General features: G+C 61.4%; 1 protein-coding gene across 4 annotated transcripts in view; it reads left to right on the forward strand.

The window, feature by feature from the left end:
- Positions 1-18,738, forward strand: part of H6PD (hexose-6-phosphate dehydrogenase/glucose 1-dehydrogenase) — a 30,937-nt gene extending 12,199 nt beyond the window's left edge. For all 4 annotated transcript variants that reach the window (XM_045858994.1, XM_045858996.1, XM_045858995.1 and 1 more), the window contains exons 4-5: positions 11,738-12,007; positions 12,807-18,738. In XM_045858994.1, coding sequence (XP_045714950.1) covers positions 11,738-12,007; positions 12,807-14,173 — 1,637 coding nt within the window. In that variant the 3' untranslated portion in view covers positions 14,174-18,738. The remainder of the gene's footprint in view (positions 1-11,737; positions 12,008-12,806) is intronic.
- The last annotated feature ends 1,473 nt before the right edge of the window (positions 18,739-20,211 follow it).

Genomic DNA, 20,211 nt, shown 5'->3' on the forward strand with positions numbered 1-20,211 from the left:
CACCCGGTAGGAAGTGGTGGGGCCAGGTCCCGGGCGGGCGTTCTGGCTCCAGCGCCGGGCTCTGCACCCGACACGCAGCTCCCTGCAGACCAGACCCGCAGCCTGGGAAGGAGGGTCCCCGCCCACCCGCACCCCGCAGCGTGTGCCTGGGTGGGGTGGGGCCCCAGACCCCCCGAGGGCCTGGGTGCGGGGCTAGGAGGTCTGCCTCTTTCTCTGTGCCTTTTCCTCTTTTTTATTGTTTAAATTAAATAATTTAATGTAAATTATATTTTTCTCTTGGTGTCTCTCCAGCTTTCTCTCCCTTCTTCTTTGGATGTATATTTAGAGCTAGACGCTCTCCAGAGATACAGAGAGCAAGGGGACCCCACTTCTGTGCCCCGATGCCTCACCGATTCGCTGGGGGGAGAATGTATGGGGACAAACTCTGTGGGGGCAGGGAAGGGGGGTAGGGTGGGCTGGAGCCATCAGGCAGGACTCGGGGAGCCAGCCCAGAGGGCACTGCTGCCCTTGAGCAGAGCTGGGCTTCTCCAGTCGGGAACCCTTATTGGAAAAGAGGTCCCCACTGCAGTGAGCCTTTGGGGGTCTCGGGATGCCCCCAGCCCTTCCAGGTTTGTGCTGCTGTCCTCAGCAAGGGCTCGGGCCATTGGTGGGTTCCCTCCTTGTGCCTGTGTATGTCTGATGTCCTGGCAGGAGTGAGTGCTGGGCCTTGACGTTGCTCTGTCTGCAGGGAGATGAGCTGCAGACCCAGCGCTGAGAGCGTGAGGCGCAATGGGAGGAACCCTGCCACACCTGCTGTGGGAGCCAGCACCTGGCTCTGCTTGGAACTTGAACTTGGCCTGGTTACTGGCAGGGCTAGGCCGCCAGGACTCCCCCCGCCACCCCCTATTTTTGGCAGCTCCTTCCCGTGCCCACCGTGGGTTGGAGAAGATCCGTGATATCTGGAAATACCAGTGGGCACCGTTACCTCTTATTGCTTCTTGGATCGGCTGCCGTTTGTGGGTTTCTTTGCAGGATCCCTGTGGAGCCAGGGGCTAGGGGACGTGTAGCAGTGGTTCTTTCGGGTTTTGGAGAGGGGAAAACAGAAGGCAAGACAGGAAGACAGGCAGGGGCCTGGGCAGGTCTGGCTGTCAGGGCCAGCCTGGGGCAGGGAGGATCTCCTTGTGTGTGTCAGCACCGTGGGGGAGGGCGCGTGGAGGCCTTTGAGGCTGTGGCCGGAGCTCAGGCCCGGCTGCCTCACTGCAGTGTCCACGGTGCCTTCAGCCCAGCGGCCAAGAGACCCGGAGCAGGGCAGACACAGGGGGGCTGGTTCAGCCCCTGCCCTTGTCAGAGGTGGCCAGAGGACTGCAGCCGTCCTGGCGGCTGGGTCGCCCCAGCTGGCCTGTTTACCTGCCAGCTGAGCATTCAGGCCCAGAACAGTATGTAACGGGGGCGACTTCCTGCTACCGTGCTCAGTGGGGCCTGGGACACCCGTCCTTTGGCGACAGAGTGAGTTCTCTGTCTGTCTGTCTGTCTGTCTGTCTCCACCCCCTCGCCCCCACTGGGACCCAGAAGAACAGGCATTCTTCACATCCCGAGGAGGTGGCCTGGTGCAGCTCTGGTGCCCCAAGCGTTGATCCTGGCTGTCCCCTCCGGGTCCTGCTTTGGAGCCTGGGCCGTGGCCAGTAGACCCCGTGCACAGCACATGGGGGCCTCAGCGTGCCTTCTCCCGGGGTTGGGGACCGGAAGCGGGCAGGAGGGAGGACTGGCCTCCTGCTGGAGGTCCTGGTGCCTGCTGCAGTGGGACTGGGCGTGGCCAGCAGGCAGGCTCTGGGCCCGCATTCTGACCCACTAGCCAAAGGGCAAAGTGTGGCTGGTCTTCCCTCTGCAGCTGTCACCCCCACCCCACCCCCACCCTGGCAGCCCGCTCCAGCTTTCCCTTCCCTCCCGGTGGCCATTGTGCAGCCCCCACTGGGTCCTGTGCGGGGAGGCACTGACCTGGTCCCGCTGGCAGCCTGGCCGGCCCCTGGAGCGCTGGGAGGGGGTGGGGCTGTGAGCCAGGCCTGGAAGAGGAGCTCTTCCGGTCAGAGCAGCCGCCGTGGGCCCTGGGAAAGGGGCCTGCGGGCGGCAAGGTCCTTTGGGTGTCCCCACCCCCACGCACTCACATCCACGGGGTGGAGGCGGCTCCCCGGCTCCCTCCCTTTCGGCTGGGTGAGTGGTTTTTCCCTCCTTTCTGCCACAGCCTCTGGCCCAGGGGAGCGTGCTGCAGTGGCAGGTCTGCTGCATGGACAGCAGGGAGTGGGGGGAGACAGACAGACAGACAGACGTGGGAGGGTGGGGAGGAAAGGAAAAAGGACTCTCCCCACCAGTCCCCCAGTACGCAGCTCCCTCTGGCTCATCTGGGGCGCCCTCCTGGCCCGTCCCCACCCGGTGAGCCCCAGGGAGTCACAGACACCCCGGTACCCGGGTCTCCTGAAGCAGCACTAGGGAGTGACCTTGGCCGGGCCACTTGGCTTCTGCGTGCAGATGGCCCCTGCTGGCCCCTGTCACAGCCCCTCCCTGGGAAAGGCTCTGCCGAAAGCAGGCTAGGTCCCCAACAGACCGAGGCTGGCTCGGGAGGGTCCCTGTCCTGACACTGCGGAAGGGGCGCGATGCACCTTCCCTTCTGAGGGCTGGCGCGACCGCTCCGTGCCTCTCGCTGAGGGACGAGGCCGCCAGGACCCTCCCAGGTGCACGCCAGCTGTCCTGCCTTCCAGCCTGGTGTGTCCGGAAGGGCCGGGGCTCACGCAGCAGGGCAGCCCCCTGCCGGCTGCGGGCTGTTGCGGGAGGAGCTCCGGGCGGCTGTCAGGCTTCCCCGCCAGCCCACAGCTCTCTGCTCAGCCCAGCCCCCTTCTTTTTATTGTTAGTGATCCCAGAAGATACTCATGGGGATTGCAGCTAGTTTTCAGTTTACTGTGTTTTTAAATTCCTGTTTTTTTAGAAGATTTTATTTATTCATTTTTTTTTAGAGAGGGAAGGGAGGGAGGGAGAGAGAGAGAGGGAGAGAAACATCAATGTGCTGTTGCTAGGGGTTATGGCCTGCCACCCAGGCACGTGCCCTGACTAGGAATCGAACCTGCGATGCTTTGGTTCGCAGCCCGCGCTCAATCCACTGAGCTACACCAGCCAGGGCTTAAATCCCTGTTTTTACTGGGAAATTTTGGATCTCTCATAACGCGGAGGCAATAGCACAGGGTTTCTGGTCCCAGGTCCAAAGGTGTGGTCCTCAGCGCCGTCTCTGTTATACGAGGTCTGTCCAGATGGCCTCTAGTCACGTGTCATGAAAAATAGAGACGTTTATGGAAGAAGATACAAGAAACACTGTACACAGGACAATGACGCTTCAGTCCCCTTCAAAGCAGGCACCTTGGGGTCTCACACGGTTCTCCCAGTCGCCATCAGCTGCCCCATCATATTTTCCTGAATCTCATTGACAGTCTGAAATCTCTTCCCTTTCAAAGCTGATTTTAGTTTTGGGAAAAGCCAGCAGTCGCAGGGCCCCAAATCTGGGTGGCGGGGGGCTGAGTCACCTGGGTGATTTGATGTTTTGCAAAAAAACTGCATGCAACATGATACATGAGTAGCGCACATTGCTGTGATGAAGCTGCCCATCCCCAGTTGCCCATAGCTGCGGCCTTCTGAATCATCCAAATAGTTTCCACGGAGGAATGTTCAAACTGAACGCAAAATCTGATGCAGATTCACTGCTGTGCTCGCTCAGTCATTTTGAATGCGACGGCCACACAGTATGCATGCTCACTCAGTGGCGGCATCTAACGCCCCCCTTGACCAGTACAGTGAAGTCGTCATTGTTCACCTTTGAGCATTCCAGTCCGCTCCCCTGGGCTGCTAGGTTACATGGATGTCACACAAGCCATTCTTTTTTTTTTCTTTAAAGATTTTTTATTTATTTAGTTTTAGAGAGGGAAGGGAGGGGCAGAGAGAGAGAGAGAGAGAGAGAGAGAGAGAGAAACATCAATGTGCGGTTGCTGGGGGTTATGGCCTGCAACCCAGGCATGTACCCTGGCTGGGAATCGAACCTACGACACTTTGGTTCGCAGCCTGCGCTCAATCCACTGAGCTACGCCAGCCAGGGCTAGCCATTCTTGATATAGTAACAATGGCCGGACTTCTTCTAGACAGGCCTCCTCGAGTGACCATGACCCGCCGTTGCGTCTCTCTTGGGCTGTCCGGGGGGTTAAATCAGATGATGTTCGTGGGAATGCTTTACAGATGGACGTGGAGTTCTCCCTGCACGTTGGCAGGGCCGGAGGCAGCTGTGGACCCAGTCTCTGGGCCCCGAGTGACGCACCTGTGGCTGGCGAGGGGCTGTACAGGGTTCCGCACCCAGTCTGCGACAGCTCTACGGCCACTCTTCCCCGGACGCTCTCTCCCCCCCCCCACGCATACGTGCATTTATGTTTTCATCATGGACAGTCTGCACAGTGTCCGCCTCTCGGTCGCCCCGTATTTCTGTTCAGTTCTGTTCATCCCACAGAGCAGTAGGAATTGTTCCGTGAGTCTAGGCATTCTGGCTGTTTCTGGTCTTTGCTGTTTTAAATAGCACTTTGTGAACTTTCAAAAAAAAAAAAAATAAGATAAGCCCTGGCTGGCATAGCTCAGTGGATTGAGCTTGGGCTGCGAACCAAAGTGTCGCAGGTTCGATTCCCAGTCAGGGCACATGCCTGGGTTGCAGGCCATGACGCCCAGCAACTGCACATTGATGTTTCTCTCTCTCTTTCTCCCTTCCTTCCCTCTCTAAAAATAAATAAATAAAATCTTTTAAAAATATATAAGATATAATTCATATGCCATAAAGTTGACCCTTCTAAAATATACAATTCAGGAGTTGTAAACATATTCACGGACTCGGGCAACCGAGATCTAATTCTAGAACATTTATGAGTCTTACATTTTTCCCCTTTAAGTCAGGGCTGTCCAACTCATTTTCACCGGGGGCCACGCCAGCCTCGCGGTGGCCTTCCAAGGTCTGGAATAATTTTAGGACTGTACAAATGCAACTACTCCTAAACTGTTAGGGAGTTGAAGTTACATTCGGCCCTTGGAAGGCCACCGCGAGGCTGAGGTGGCCCCCCGTGAAAATGAGTTTGACAGCCCTGCTCTAAGTATGCTTCTGAGGTGGACTGAATAGGGCACGGGGTCAAGTCGACTCTGCAGCTGTTACCGGACCTCCCTCGCCATCCGTGGGGTGCCACCCACGGGGGTCCGAGGGGCAGCGTCACTGAGGGCCGAAGCGGTGGGTCTCCCCGCTTGTGGTCTTGGACGAGTTCTGCACTCAAACGTGGGGGAGGCCCAGTGTCCAGGGGCCTTTCTTCCCGGTGTCCACCCTGGTTGTGCTTTGTCCCGTCCTTGTTCAGACGTCAGTGGATTTTAACTCTCACCTTTCAACCTAGAAAAGGACGCTAGGGGTCAATAGAGACCGTTTTTGGGAAAAAACAAAAAAAACACAAAAAAAACAATCAGTCCCCAGTAACTGGTGGTAACCAGGAAAAACCAGCTTGCAGGGGCGTCTTTGAGAGGCCAGGCTGGGCCACCCCTGCCCTACCCCCCCGGAACCCCTCCTACGTACCACCCCCAATCTTGTGCTTAGCTTCATGGCCTCCTCCTGAGAGGCACAGGCCTGTGGCTGTGGCCGCTGCACTTGAACTCTGAAAAGATACAGCTGGCCGGGCAAGGATCAAAATCCACCAATCCGTGGGCCGTGCTGAACACGGCCCACCCCCCAAAGCTTGAAATTAGGGATGAAGGAAGCTGCCTTTGCCACAGCGGGCAGCAGCCCCGTGCGGCACACTCTCTCCCCGCGGGCTGAGGGAGGATAAAAATAGGAAAAGGGCCACTTAGGGATTTGCCCAACTAATGAATAGTAAGCAGATACCGGGGCTGTTCAGGACGCCGCGGCGTTCTCTCCATCAAGAGTTCATCTGTTCTCAAGGCTTCCTTCTCCACACTCTCGACTCTGCTGCCGCGATGCATTGAGCCGAAGACCCCCTTCCCCACAAATCTGGACATCTCTGAAGCTGGGTTCCCCGCTGACGGGGGGGTGGGGCATAGTTGCACGGGCAGCCCGTTTGTGTTTTTTTTTTCCTTTGTGGTTCTGAAATAAAGATTCTTTCACCGGCGATGGCACTTTTGATCCGATGACACCTGGTGTCTCTCCGGCAGCATTCGTTGCCTGTGCCGGTCCCAGCTGGCGCCTCCAGCCGCCTTTTAGGTGTTTTCACGGAACCACTTCCTCAGACTCAGCACGTGCCGAACGGAAACCGTCCTTGCGTTTTTCTCCCGGGAGACCAGCTGTCCTTTCTCGCTTCTCATTTCCAAGCGGTGGCCGCTCTCCGAGTTGCCTGGCTGCTGGCCCCTCTTTTGTAGCCACCCCCCCGCCCCCCGTAGCGATAAAAACACTAGCCAGTGCTGGTCAGTGCTGGCCAGCTGGTCAGTGCTGGTCAGTGCCAGGCGCTCTCCCAAGTATGCATACGTGTTCGCTTATCACCCTGCAGCAGCCCTGCTGGGAGGTGCCCTGACGATTCCTCTCTCGTGTGGGACACGGAGCCCTTGCCCCCGGGATCACGGGGCTGAGACGTGGCCGAGCGGGCAGCCTGGCTGGAGCCCCCCACTCCAGGTCACGGCTCTGAACCACCATTCCCCGAGCCAGCCCATCCCCCCACACCCCGTTTTTACTCGGCCGTGGAGTCCTGGCTGCCTGTCTCTGTTGCTCCGCGTGGTCAGGCCCCGCTGGACGCCACCACCGCCAGCCCCTCTCTGATGTTCACCTTGGGGGGTCCTAGACGGCTTGGTCTTCCCCAGCGCCTGCTCTAATGTTAAAAAAGGAAAAACCCAACACAGTTTTATTGAGATGGAATTCATCTATCACACAAGTCACCCATTCCCAGCACGCAGTTCGGGGGGCTTTAGGGTGCTCCCAGAGCTGTGCCGCCGTCACCACCGTCCACGGTAGAACATTCTCGCCACCCCCGAGAGCCCGGGGCCCCTGAGCTGCCATCCTTGACCTTCCCGTCTCCCCAGCCCCTCGCCGCCCCTGGTCTACCTCCTGCCTCGGTGGCTTGGCCTGTCCTGGACGTCCCGTGTCGATGGAGTCCCGTGGCGTGTGGCTTCTGTGTCTGGCTCATGCACTTGGCGTGATGTCTCCGAGGGGTGTCCGCGCCGTTGCTCGGGCCAGAGCGACACTGCTCTTCGCTGCCGGCTGACACTCTGTTCCGTGGATGGACGGCCTTTTACTGACGTGCTCGTCCGTTGCTGGACGTTGAGGATGCGACTCCGTTTTGGCTGTGGTGGACGACGTGGCCGTGAACATCTGTGTGCCGGTCTTTGCGTGGACACCCGAGTTCTCTTCTCTTGGGTCCACGTGGCAGTGGAGTGGCTGAATCACTCGGGAACTCTTTTCTTTAAAAAAAGATTTAATTAATTTGTTTATTTTTAGGGAGGGAAGGGAAAGAGAGAGAGAGAGAGAGAGAAACATCGATGTGCAGTTGCTGGGGGCCGTGACCTGCAACCCAGGCATGTGCCCTGACTGGGAATCGAACCTGCAACACTTTGGTTCGCAGCCCGCGCTCAATCCACTGAGCTACGCCAGCCAGGGCTTGGGAACTCCTTCCCTGGCCGAGGCCGAGCACTTTGCACAGCTCCTCCGACTCCTTGGCAGCGTGTCCCAGGCCCTTGCCACCCGCCTTCGACCTCTGCTGCTCAGAGCCACCACCGCCGACCGGCTGCCTCTGCCCGGCCGGGCTTGTCATCCGAACCGAGGGCTGCAGCCTTGCCCTCCGGCTGGCGCCGTCCACCCCAAGCGAGACGTGGCCCCGGGCCAGAGTCAGCCCACACGTGCATGTCTTTGGGACACACAGACGTCTTCCCAATGTGAATTGTTTGTGCGCGTTTAGAAACCACGTGAGCAGCCCTGGCTGGTGCGGCTCAGTGGGCTGGAGCATCGTCCCGTAACCGAAAGGTTGCGGGTTCCATTCCCGGTCAGGTTCAATACGGGAGGCAGCTGATCGATGCTTCTCTCTCGCATCGATGCATCTTTCTCTTCCTTCCTCTCTCCCTTTTTCTCTCTCTAAAAGGCAATGAAAAAAAAATGTCCTCCGTGAGGATAAAAAAAAAAATATATATATATATTAAAAATCATGAGATTACCCTCAATGATCCAAATGTCTATGTCCTTCACCTCCTGGGAGGCACCAGCTGAGGGACGTAAGCCCTGCCCCCTCCTCCTCACATTTTTACTGGCCACTGAGGCTCGGGGGTCCTGACCTTTGACCTAGTCCCATCCTCCCGAAGCCCCGCCCAGCTTGCTGCTTTGGCGGTTGTGCTCCGCTCCGCAAGCCCTGGTGCCCGTGCCACTCGGTGCCACACCGAGCGTGGCGCTCTGCTGTGTGGTTGTCCGGTGGGCGTGGCAGGAGGTTCAACGGGAGCCGTTCTAGTGGCAGGGGTTGCGGGTGCTGGGGCCGACCTGACTGTCTGGGTCTGAGCCTTAACCCTCTGTGTGACCTCGGGCAAGTTACCTAACCTCTCGGAACCCCAGCTTCCTTGTATTTCAGAGAGGGGTTACGGCAGGACCTCCTTAGGTGTCGCTGTTGTGAGGAGGGGCGAGCAGATGGAGGTGCCCACACTGTTGGTACCAGTCTCTTTTTTCCGACGTTTCCTCTGCGATGCCGCAAGAACTCTGCGGACCAGAACCCTGTGGGGCTGGGGGCTCAGCCGCCCTTCTCCCAGTTGGGGGGGTGGGGGGGCGCCTCGAGCATTTGAGCCGGATGGTAGGGCTGGGTCGTCCTGCACTCTCAGGGGTGCACCCTGGTTGGGGGGTGGTGTGGGGAGGTGGCAGGTGCGGAACTCCGGCTGGGAATGGAAGAGTCAGAATTCTACCCCAGGGCCAAGGGCGCCTTCCTGCAAGAGGGCTCCTTGGCCCCCTTTCGCGCCCCCACACCGGCACTGCCGTCAGGTGTGGCATACTGGGCTGACCTCAGGGCAGGTCCTGCCTGCCACCCGGCCGGCTGAGTTGCATGGGAGCCTGGTGGTCGGGGCAGGTGGCTCGGGACCGGCGGCCAGGACCCAGGGAGGCCGCTATAAAGCAGTGTGCTGGGTTAGGCAGGCTGGAACAAGGAGCCGCTTCTTTCTGTTTGTTTGAATTAGTGACTAGATAAAGAGTGCTTCCAAAATAAGTGTAAGCTCTACAGAACTAAGGCATAACAAATATCATGTACCTACAAACCCATCTTTAAAAAAAAAGAACTTTAGCCCTGGCTGGTGTGGCTCAGTGGATTGAGTGCTGGCCTATGAACTAGAGGGTCGCCAGTTCGATTCCCAGTCAGGGCATATGCCTGGGTTGCAGGGCAGCTCCCTGGTTGGGGGCGTGTAAGAGGCAACTGATGGATGTACCTCTCGCACATCAATCTTTCTCTCCCTGTCTTTCTCCCTCCCTTCCCTCTCTAAAAATAAATATTTATTTTTATTTATGTCTTTAAAATAAAATACTTATTTTTAGAGAGGGAAGGGAGGGAGGGAGAGAGAGAAACATCGATGTGCAGTTGCTGGGGGCCGTGGCCCCGTGGCCTGCAATCCAGGTATGTGGCCTGACTGGGAATCAAACCTGCGACACTTTGGTTCGCAGCCCGCGCTCAATCCACTGAGCTACGCCGGCCAGGGCTAATATAAATCTTTTTAAAAGAACTTTATTGTCTCCTGTGTCCCTCCCCAAATTCTACCCCATCTCCTCATCCATTGTTCCAGATCTTGTGTAGCTCATTCTCTCCTCTCTGTCATTCTCCCGTGTGTCTGACCCGCTAACACTGTACTGTGGACTTCCGAAGGGGAGTCACATCGGGGGAGCCCGCAGGGGCTGTTTCAGCCCCCCTTTATCCTGCACTCAGGATAATCTCTTCGGGTCTGGCGTCTAATAACTGCTCTTTCCAACCGTGTCTAACACGTAAAACCCATCCATTGCATTTCCGATGTCCAGGGATATTGTTTCCTTTGTCGCAGTCCTATTTTTTCTGGTCATCTCCCATCCTGTTTCCAGAATTCGTTTTATGGAAGCATTCCCGTTTCTCCCTGTCGACCTGGTTTTGCACCTGGTCCACGGCATTCTGCATGCACCCGATCGCTGCAGGGCATTTCAGGGTCGACCAGCACTCTGTCAGGGGCCTGGGCCGCAGCGGTGAGCTGAGACGCAGCCCCTGCTCCCATGGAGCTTCGGGCCTGGTGGGGCAGAGGCAAACGGGCACTGAGCCGTCTGGGGGGACCGGCAGAAGGCAGGGCCCCCAGGAGGGTGGGCCCACGAGGTCAGTGGTGTCTCCTGGGGAGCGGAGACCTGCAGGATGGCGGGGTGGCTGGGCGCACGGCTGCAGGAGGAGCTAACGCTGAGCTCTGGAGGAGGGAGCAGAGCGAGAAGTGTGTCCAACCAGCCCCGGGCATCCGACCCTTCCCTCCCGTGCAGAGCAGGGACAGGCGTGGGTCTCGGGCCACGCAGGGTCTGTGAGCGGCACCAGGAGGGGCGTGTGGAATGTCGCAGCCCCCTGCGCCGGGCCGCCGTAGGCGTTGGGGTGTCATCTCTGGGCTCTGTGCTCCCTGGGTGTTCTGTGTTACACCCTTTTGCCCTTGCAGCGAGCTGGCCACTGGCCAGCTTGACATCTCTGCCTGCGTGTCCTAAGCTGAAATGCACCTGAAACAGGCAGAACTCACGGCTTCCTCTCCGTCCACCTGCCCTGCAGGTGTCCCCCTGCCTGTCCTTTGTTCGGGCCCCGATTTTAGGAGTCCCCTGGGGCTCCTCCATGCTGCTCAGCAAGCCTGGTCAGTGCTGACTCCAGAATGAGCCCGTCGCCCACCCTCTGCAGCTCCTGCTCTGCCCCTGAAGCCTCCCCCTGGGTCTCGGTGCTTCTACAGCTGCTCCCCCCACAGCAGGCCGGGGAGGGGGGCGGAGTCCACCCCAAATACACGTCAGAACTCGTCCTTTCCTGCGTGGCACCCTCCGGTGGCTCCCCCTGAACTGAGAAGCGCATTCGGCCTCCGCACCTGGGGCCCCAGGCCCCTCCTCCCCTGTCTTCTCCCTCTGGGTCCCCCTCCAGACCCCTGGCTGCGGAGTGCCCCCCCGCCCCCCTGCTCTTTGCAGGGCTGACTCTCCAGGTCTCGACGAAGGGACCTTCCGGCTCCCTCCGGCACCATCTCAGTTTCCCTCCTGGCTTAACGTTCTCCTCCTTCCCCACTCCCCTCCCTGTAAGCTGGGGGCAAGGACCTACCTGGCTGTGTCCTGGGTGCCTGCAGGCTCCCTGGTGCATTTGTGCACTTGGTCACGAGTGGCACTTGTCTGTCAGCAGGAGGCAGAAGTCACACTAGTCAGCGGCTGTCAGGCCCCAGAGCCAGGACAGTGCCCTGGGTTGGGCAGGGGGAGCGCCGGGGGGCAGGCCCGGAGGCCAGCCGCGTGCCGTGAGTGCAGCCTGGCCCTTGCTGGGGCCAGAGCCCTCCCCACGCTGTTTCCGGAGAAGCCCAAAGAGTCTGACTTGTCTTCAGTGGCCCTCACCAAGCGGGGGGCGGCCCAGAGACACCCCCTCCCTGCTCTCATTGAGGGTTTCTTGTAGGCTCTTTGGACTGGGGAATGCGGGCGCTAGGCGGGGTCCTGGTGGCCCTCGGGACGTCGGGCGTGGTGCCCACACCTGCCTCATGGCCTCCTCCCCTCTCTCCTCCTCCCCCCGCTCAGGCCGCACCAGCTTCTACGAGGAGTACGGGGTCATTCGCGACGTCCTGCAGAACCACCTGACCGAGATCCTGACGCTGGTGGCCATGGAGCTGCCGCACGACGCCAGCAGCTCGGCGGCCGTGCTGCAGCACAAGCTGCAGGCCTTCCAGGCGCTGCGGGGCCTGCGGAGGGGCAGCGCCGTCCTGGGCCAGTACCAGGCGTACAGCGAGCAGGTGCGCCGGGAGCTGCACAAGCCGGACGGCTTCCAGAGCCTGACGCCGACCTTCGCAGGTGGGCTCGGGGGCCGGCGCGGGCTGCGGGCTGCGGGCTGCGGGCTGCGTCCCCTGGACCGTCCCCCCTTCGTGGAGCTTTCTGGGAGAGCGGGGGTGCTCCCTGGGGCTGCAGACAGGGACCCCAGAACACGAGCAGCAGCCGTGGGCCGGGCACCTGCTCTGTGCCAGGCACTTCACAGGCATCATCTCATCTAGTGCTCGCACGCACACACCTGCCGGGCAGGTAGGCTTGTTGTCCCCATTTAAAGGGAAGGAAAGCGAGGCCCGGTGACGGTGAAAAACTGCCCAAGGTCCGGCAGGGACAGTACATGAGGACACGGGCTTGGAACTCGAGTCAGGAGGCCACTTGGTGTCTGGACGTCAGCGCCCCCTGCAGGGGTGTCCTTGCCTGCGCGCCACCCCTTCCCTTTTCCTGCACCTGACCTTGCTTCAGGTGTGTCCGTCGTCCCCCCGCCCCCCGCCCCCAGCGTGAGACTGTTCTCAGAGGCCCCCGGTCGGAGACTCAGCCAGCTCTCCTTTCTCGGAGGCCTGTGAGCCTAGGAGGGGTACACGTGCACCCTGGTCCCCGAGTGCTTGTCTGGCTCTGCTGGGGAGAGGGTGACAGGAGGGTGGACGGTGGGGGTGTCCCGGTGCGGTGGGGGCGTCCCGGTGCAGTGGGTGCCCGGAAGAGGGGCTCGGGGGTGGGGAGGGGGAGGGCTGGCTGGCAGGAAGGCCGGAAAGGAAAGTGGAGTGGGGGGCCGGGAAGCCCCCGCTGCCCTGTGCCGGAGCGTCACCCGGGCTGTCCCCTGTCACCGCAGGCATCCTGGTTCACGTGGACAACCTGCGCTGGGAGGGCGTCCCCTTCATCCTGATGTCGGGCAAAGCCTTGGACGAGAGAGTGGGCTACGTCCGGGTCTTGTTCAAGAACCGGGCGTTCTGTGCCCAGAGCGAGAAGCAGTGGGTGGGGGACCGGAGCCGGTGCCTGCCCCAGCAGATCGTCTTCTACATCGGCCACGGCGAGCTGGGCAGCCCGGCCGTGCTGGTCAGCCGGACCCTGTTCCGGCCCGCCCTGCCCGCCGGCAGCTGGAAGGAGCTGGAGGCCCGGCCGGAGGTCCGCCTCTTTGGCCGCCCTCTGTCTGATTTCTATGCCTACGGCCCCGTGCGGGAGCAGGACGCCTACTCCACCCTCATATCACACATCTTCCACGGCCGCAAGGACTCCTTCATCACCACGGAGAACCTGCTGGCCTCCTGGGTCTTCTGGACGCCCCTGCTGGAGGGCCTGGCCCGCGAGGCCCCGCGCCTCTACCCGGGGGGAGCGGAGAACGGGCACCTGCTGGACTTCGAGTTCCGCGGCAGCGAGCTGGCCTTCTGCCTGCAGCAGCCCGAGCAGCTGGTGCCGGGGCCGGGCTCCGCGCCGCCGCGGCCCAGTGACTTCCAGGTCCTCCGGGCCACGTACCGAGACAGCCCCCTGGTCGCGGCCTGGCCCGAGGAGCTGATCGCGAAGCTGGCCGACGACATCGAGGCCGCGGCGGCGAAGGCGGTGCAGCGCTTCGGCCAGTTCCACCTGGCGCTCTCCGGCGGCTCCAGCCCCGTCGCCCTGTTCCAGCAGCTGGCCGCCGGGCACTACGGCTTCCCCTGGGCCCACACGCACCTGTGGCTGGTGGACGAGCGCTGCGTCCCGCCCTGGGACCCCGAGTCCAACTTCCAGGGCCTGCAGACACACCTGCTGCGGCACGTCTGGGTGCCCCACTACAACGTCCACCCCATGCCTGTGCACCTGCGCCGGCGGCTGTGCGCCGAGGAGGACCGGGGCGCCCAGGCCTACGCTGAGGAGATCTCGGCCCTGGTCACCAACGGCAGCTTCGACCTGGTGCTGCTGGGCATGGGCACCGACGGGCACACGGCCTCCCTCTTTCCCCAGTCGCCCACCGGCCTGGACGGCGAGCAGCTGGTCGTGCTGACCGAGAGCCCCGTCAAGCCGCACCACCGCATGAGCCTCAGCCTGCCCCTCATCAACCGCGCCAGGAAGGTGGCGGTCCTGGTCATGGGCAAGCTGAAGCGTGACATCACCCTGCTGGTGAGCCGCGTGGGTCACCAGCCCAAGAAGTGGCCCATCTCGGGCATCCTGCCCGATTCCGGCCAGCTGGTGTGGTACATGGACTACGAGGCGTTCCTGGGATGACCGTGCCTTCGCCCTCTGCTCCCTCGCGTGCCGTCTGCCGCCCGCCCTGTCCCCTCCCCTCTGAGTCCTGCCACCTGCCCGCCTGCCCCAGCGCTCTGGAATCCGACGCCTTGGGGTCAGGCCCTGGGGGAGGCCCTGCCCCACCCAGTCCCTCTGATGGCCCCCACCTGGTTGTGGTGGGCAGACGCAGAAAGAAGGAAGCCACGGAGGCCCGAGCGGCGTTTCAGATCCACGGCAGGAGGGAAGCATCCGCCCGACAAGAAGACCTGCAGCAGCCACACCTGAACGTCGCCAGCACAAAGCAGGACGGGGGCGTGGAAGCCCCCGGCCCCAGAAGCAGGTGTGCGGTCGGCCTCAGGGAGCTGTCGGATGGTGGGGGGGCCTGCGGACTGGCCCAGTGGACAGGAGTGGACGGCGGAGAGAAAGGACTGCCGGCCGAGCGGGTGCCGGGCGCCGTCCGGGGCGCTCGGGCTGCTGCGGCCCTTGCTTCCTGTTGCCCCTTCTTCCCCAGCCTCCGACCTTCCGCCTCCTGTCCTGTCCACCGGCTCAGAGTGTCCGGTCCCTTCCTCCTCAGCCCTGACTGCGGGCACCGCCCCCCCCCCATGCCGGCTCTGTGCCTTGGCTGTCCCCCAGACCCTCCGTTCGCAGACAGGTGGAGGACGATGACAATGACACAGCCACCAATACCAGGTTGTGACCACAGTGCCAAAAACCTTGTGACTTGTTGGGAGCCCTTCCTCGGCAGGTGCACTCTCCACGTCAGGGGCGGGGGGGGGGGGGCCTCAGGTGCTCCAGCTGCTCAGGGAGGACCCCGTCCCCGCTGTCCAACACGCGGGGCGCAGGTGCTCAGGCCATTCCAGGGAGCCCTTCTCTAAGAGGGGCCTTTGCGTCTCAGGGGACTTCCTGGCAGGTATGCCCACTCTCTGCCAGTGCCCTCTCTTGTTTACCGGGAGGCCCAGTCCCCTCTTTCTTGGGGGGAGAGATGTGTCGTCGAGCCACAGACCATCCAGACACTGATCTGACCAGACAGGGGCCAGGCCTTTTTGGGGGGCGGCCACGGCGCACGGTAGCGTTGGCTACCGCCCGCCTTTCTCACACTACCTCGAGGTGGCTTCCAGCCTGCCCACTTCCTGCCTGCGGGCCCCTTCTGCCACCTCCCGTGTCACCACGGACACCCTGCTGGGAGACTCAGGGCACACGCCGGCAGCTTCTCCTTGAGAATAGGTTGGGTGCTCTGCCCTTGAGAAGTATGGGCCCGTGTTACCTGTTTTTCTGGGACCCCCAGGGGGTGTCTCTGAAATGCTTTTAAAAAATCAGAAGTGTCTGTTTTTACTTCAGCCTCCAGCAGAGTCATGCCCCCAGAGTCATGGGACCGTGCCCCATCCCCTGCCCACACTGTGTACCAGGCAGAGGTGACACACCTGGGTCAGGCTGAGGGCGCTCTGCCGGGAGGCAGGGCATCACAGAACCTGCGTCCTCACTTTGGACGGGTCAGACCGTCTTCAGGGCTGCGGATGTCCAGGAATCATCGCTCTGGTTTGAGATGGGAGCCTGTGGAAGGGGTGCCTGAACCGGGGCACTCTTTGTTAAAATTCCGCCTCCTCTGGCCTCCAGCAGCCGGGTCCAGACAGGGCATCTCTCTGTATACCAGGAGAGCTGAGCTTGGCGGGACAGAGTCGCAGTACCGCGGTCGGGAAGTCTCCTCCCTTGCTGGAGGTCAGCATCCTAGCTGTTTTGCTCTAGAGATGCTGGTGGACCCAGGTGGTTGCAGTTCAGGTGCTACACGTGGCCACACGGGGGCGCTCGTGCACCATCCCTGCCGACAGGCCAGCGCCATCTGACTTCGGAGGAATTCCCCCTTTGCCCCCGCCCTCCCCCCTCTGTTGTACTTGCATTTTCACAATCTGCCTGCCTGCGCCCTTGGCCCTGAGCACTCACTCCCCCAGCTGTTCTCAGGGAATTTCTTCCTCTGTGGTTGCAACACCAGAGAGAAAGCAGCCTCCACAGGCCCGAGTCTCAGTCCAGGAGAAAGGGTGAGCTGCCACCATTTCTGAATAATCGTGAGTCACTGCAGGCCGGAGCCTGGCACGTCCTGTTCTTAAGAGTCTTGCCCGGCCTCAGAATGCACCCTCTGTCTGTGGAGAGCTTGCATCTGGGGGTAGGGATGGCGCAGAGGTGCCAAAGGGTTCCTTCCCAGCATCCACTGCTGTCTTAAAGTCACGTCTGAAAGGGCCACGAGAAGACATCATCCGCATTCGCTTCCACCCGCTCCCTTCCCCCCGCTTCCCTCCGCCCTGCGCCAGGAAGGAGAGAGTCTCAGAACCCGGCCAGCCCCACCGCGGCTTGCCACACTTTCTGGACCACAGTGCACAGCCAGAAACCCTGGACATCCTGAGTCCCGCAGAGATCTGTTCCAAGCACAAGGGCCGTGACATGGGGTACCCTCTCTTTTCTATTTTTCATTAAAAAAATGCTGCTTGTAATCTGCTAACTCGAGTTGATACTCAGCTTGGAAAGCACGGCCGGAATCCAGCTCTGCCCTGCTCCACAAGCCGAGGACCCGGGCTTGGAGGGGCGGTGGGGGCTCGGGCCTGGCTCCCATAGGGACGCAGCTGAGCACCTTGGGACTGGGACCCAGGTCTGGCAGTCCCACAGCCCCATGCCTGTGGCTCGCCCAGCCCAGTGAGGCCACCCGGGCCCTGAGCTGGTGCTGCTTCAGCCCCGGAGGTGGGGTGCTCAAGCCCCATGGAGAGGGAGGGTGGTGAAGAAGCTCTAATCAGAAGCCCGGGAGTGATTGTGACGTGGGGGTTAAGTACCAGGCTGGACACTGAGCATTCTGTCCAGCGTGGCCTTGCCTGAATCCTTCCAACTACCCTGCCAGGTGGGCGGGAGGGGGAGGCCCTCATGTACTGATGATTTTGAAACCGAAACAAGTCTGAAGACGACAGGCCTGTCTCTCTAAGCCAGGCATGGAAGCCGGGTCTTGAGGATTCCAGACGTGCCCTCCCAGCCGCCCCTCGGTGCCACCTCCTTCCCAGGAGGAGCCCTGGGGTGCTCGCTGCAAATGACCGTGACCCAGAGCCCTGTAGGGGCAAAGGGGCCCCTCCTGTGGGAGGCCTTGTCAAACGGGCATCTCTCGAGCAAGCAGCTTCGCCACGTGTTGTCGGGAAAGAGGCGAGGGACTTTCCAGGCTGCTATGCGCTAGAATCTGATTTCGATCTGGGAACACAGTTCTCTGCTAACCGCAGGCTAACGCAGTCTTGTCTTGTTGATCTTTCCCGCTCCCCGTTCTCCGCAGACAATGCTGTATTCCCATCCCGGTTTAGCAGGGTGATCAGGCTCTCTGCCTGTGGGCGAAGGTTCCCGAAGACCCCTTGGGGGGCTGTCATTCCGGAATGCGCAGGCTGGTCTCCCCGGTCCCTCTGCGAGCTTTGCCTGTCCCCACCGTGCAGCCAGCCCAGGCAGGGAGAGCTGGGGACAGTGTGACAGAAAGGAAGGGAGAAACGGCCATCCTCAAACCTTTCCTACTCTTTAGTTTTCAGAAACAAGTCCCGTCCCCGCCCCCGCCCCAGCAAAACTGCATGGAGCCTCCCACAAGCAGCGTCGGCCTCATCCTCGCACGGCTGCATTTTCATCTTAAGCAGACAGGGCCCTGCAGCCCTTCGTCCCCCAGCAGAGGAGCGGCCTGGCAGCATGTGGGAGAACGAACAGGTCACAGGAAGGGCCAGCGGCCAGGTGGCTGCGGTGTCCAGCCCACAGGATCTGCACCCACCCACCTCACAAAAGACAGGGGCCTTCACAGGGTGGTCCCCTGTCCAACCACTTGCTGCAGTGAAGGATGTGGGCTGTGGTGTACCCCCCCACACACACCCACGCACACACACACACACATGCACACCCTTCCCCCACAGCCGCTCTGCTGGGCACCACCCTCCCTCTGCAGCTCCCCCAGCTCACTTGGGGTGCTTCTGGCTTTTTTCAGGTGACATTTCCATGAGAAAGGGCGCTTCCTCCATCCCCCTGGTTCTGCTTTCAGAAGACCAGGGTGAGGGCAGATACCAGCAGGGCCTCCCCTGGGTCCCAGGGCTGTTGCCGCCCACCTGTGCCTTGTTCCCTGTCAGGAAGGCCAAGTTGGCGCAGTGCTCAGGGGCAGTCACCAGCAAGACACCTGGGTGGGGGGGTGGGGGTGGGTCCTGAAGGCAGGTTGCCAGGGACCCGCCTCAGGTCCCTGCCTTCTCCGTCCCTTGCTGGGAAACTCGGCGCTGGGCTTCGGTCAGGCGGGGAGAGTGGGGCCGGGGAAACTCCCTGTGCGGGGCGGGGGGGGGGTGTGGAGACAGTGGGCCGGAGAACCCCCCTCTGAGAAAATTTTCTCTCTGCCGAGCCAGCAGTGAGCCCGTGCCTTCTTGCAGAGAGAGAGAGAGAGAGAAACTGCCCCTGGTTTTTTATGGAAATACTGGGCACTTACAGATGCCTCACACAATGAGACACATTCAGAGTTTTTAAAACGACTTTTTCTATGTCCAACGTAACATTTATTTTTTAAACAATAAACCTGTTTTGCCAAAGCCCGTGTTTTCCCTCTTTGTCTGGGAGACGGAGGGCGGTGGGCTGCGGGCCTTGGGGCGCTGCTGTGGGCGCTCGGAGGAGGGGGAGGTCGGGGGAGTCCTGGAGCGAGGCCCCCCCCCCCGTCCGGATTCAGGGCAGATCCGGGCTCGGCTGAGCCAAGCGGCCGCACTCCTGGGCCCCCTGGGCCTCCTGGGGGTGGCGGCAGCGGCCGGGGGCAACCCCTCTCACAGGTGCTCCCCGTCTTCCTGGCAGTCCATGGGGTGGGGAAGGGCAGCACCCGAGGGCGTGCGCTGCGGCATCTCGAAGCAGCAGGACCAGGTGCTGCGGCGGGTCCCGTCACGTGCTCTGCCTGTGTCTGGCTCCTGGGATGGCGGGGTGGTGAGGCAGCCGAGTGAGGCGGCAGGACCTCGGGGTGCAAGCGTCAGAGCAGCGCCAGGAGGGGCCTGCGGAGCCCTCTCCCTGCCCCCTCCCTCGCCGCCCGCCTCCCGTCCCCCAGTTCTCAGCTGTGAACAGATTTTCTCAGTCTTTGTCAAGTGCAGCTTCAAGGCGAGTACCCAGCTCCCCTTTCTAATCAGATTCCTGCCCCCAAAGCCCTTCCTTCTGGGAACAGGGAGAGGGCCCGTCTCTGAACCAATCTCTGGGGGGGGTAGGGGGTGCTTGTCCATCCCTGGGGTGTCGAGACAACCCAGAGGGTCCCTCCCAAAAGGACAGGATGCTGCCCCAGGCCCACAGGGCGCCGCCTCGCAAGCTGACGGGCATCAGAGCTCTGAACAGCTAGCTCAGTGCCCACCGGCCCTCAGAAGCTGGGGCGTTCTCGTTCGTAGAAATGACAGTGTTGGCCGTTGTCACTTCGTGTCCCGGAGACGGGAACATCCACCCAAAAGTTTTCCTAATCATCACATCATCCCAGAAGCCCAGGTCTGGCCGGCCGTCTGCTCCGACACCCACCGGGCCTTGAGAGCGAGGTCAGAAAGGCACGGGAGGGGAGGTGCCTGCGCAGGTGGCCGTGCGCTCAGAAATCCACACGGACCGAGTGCTTTCCTTGGCTTCCCCGCAGCCAGCCGCTGCGGCCACTCCCAGCGCCTCCCGCACTCCCGGCCACCCCAGCCTCTGCGCTCTTAGCCACGGTGCGATTCCCTGCAAATAGCACCACCGAACGTGCTGCCCCGGAGGGTCTCCACGGGAAGTGCAGTATGAGGACCAGGGACGATGGAGGTCGCAGTCGCCCGGGTCTTGTTTGGAGAGACATTCCAGGCCGGTTGGACCGCCAGCAAGGCGGTGGGGAGCCGTGCAGGCGCTGTGCGGCGGTCACCGAGGTGTGACCTCCAGTGACCCAGGGCAGCAGGGGGCCGAGGTCTGGCTGCAGCCTCCCCTCTGAGGCCAAGTCTGCCGCTGTCCCACCACGGCCCTCCGCCCCCCACCCTGGGCGGCCCCTCGGTGGAGAGTGTCCTGAGGAGGAGTGCTCTGGCATC

This window comes from Phyllostomus hastatus, unplaced genomic scaffold (assembly GCF_019186645.2).
Source record: "Phyllostomus hastatus isolate PE091 unplaced genomic scaffold, TTU_PhHast_1.1 phas_scaffold_182, whole genome shotgun sequence".
Classification (NCBI taxonomy): domain Eukaryota; kingdom Metazoa; phylum Chordata; class Mammalia; order Chiroptera; family Phyllostomidae; genus Phyllostomus; species Phyllostomus hastatus.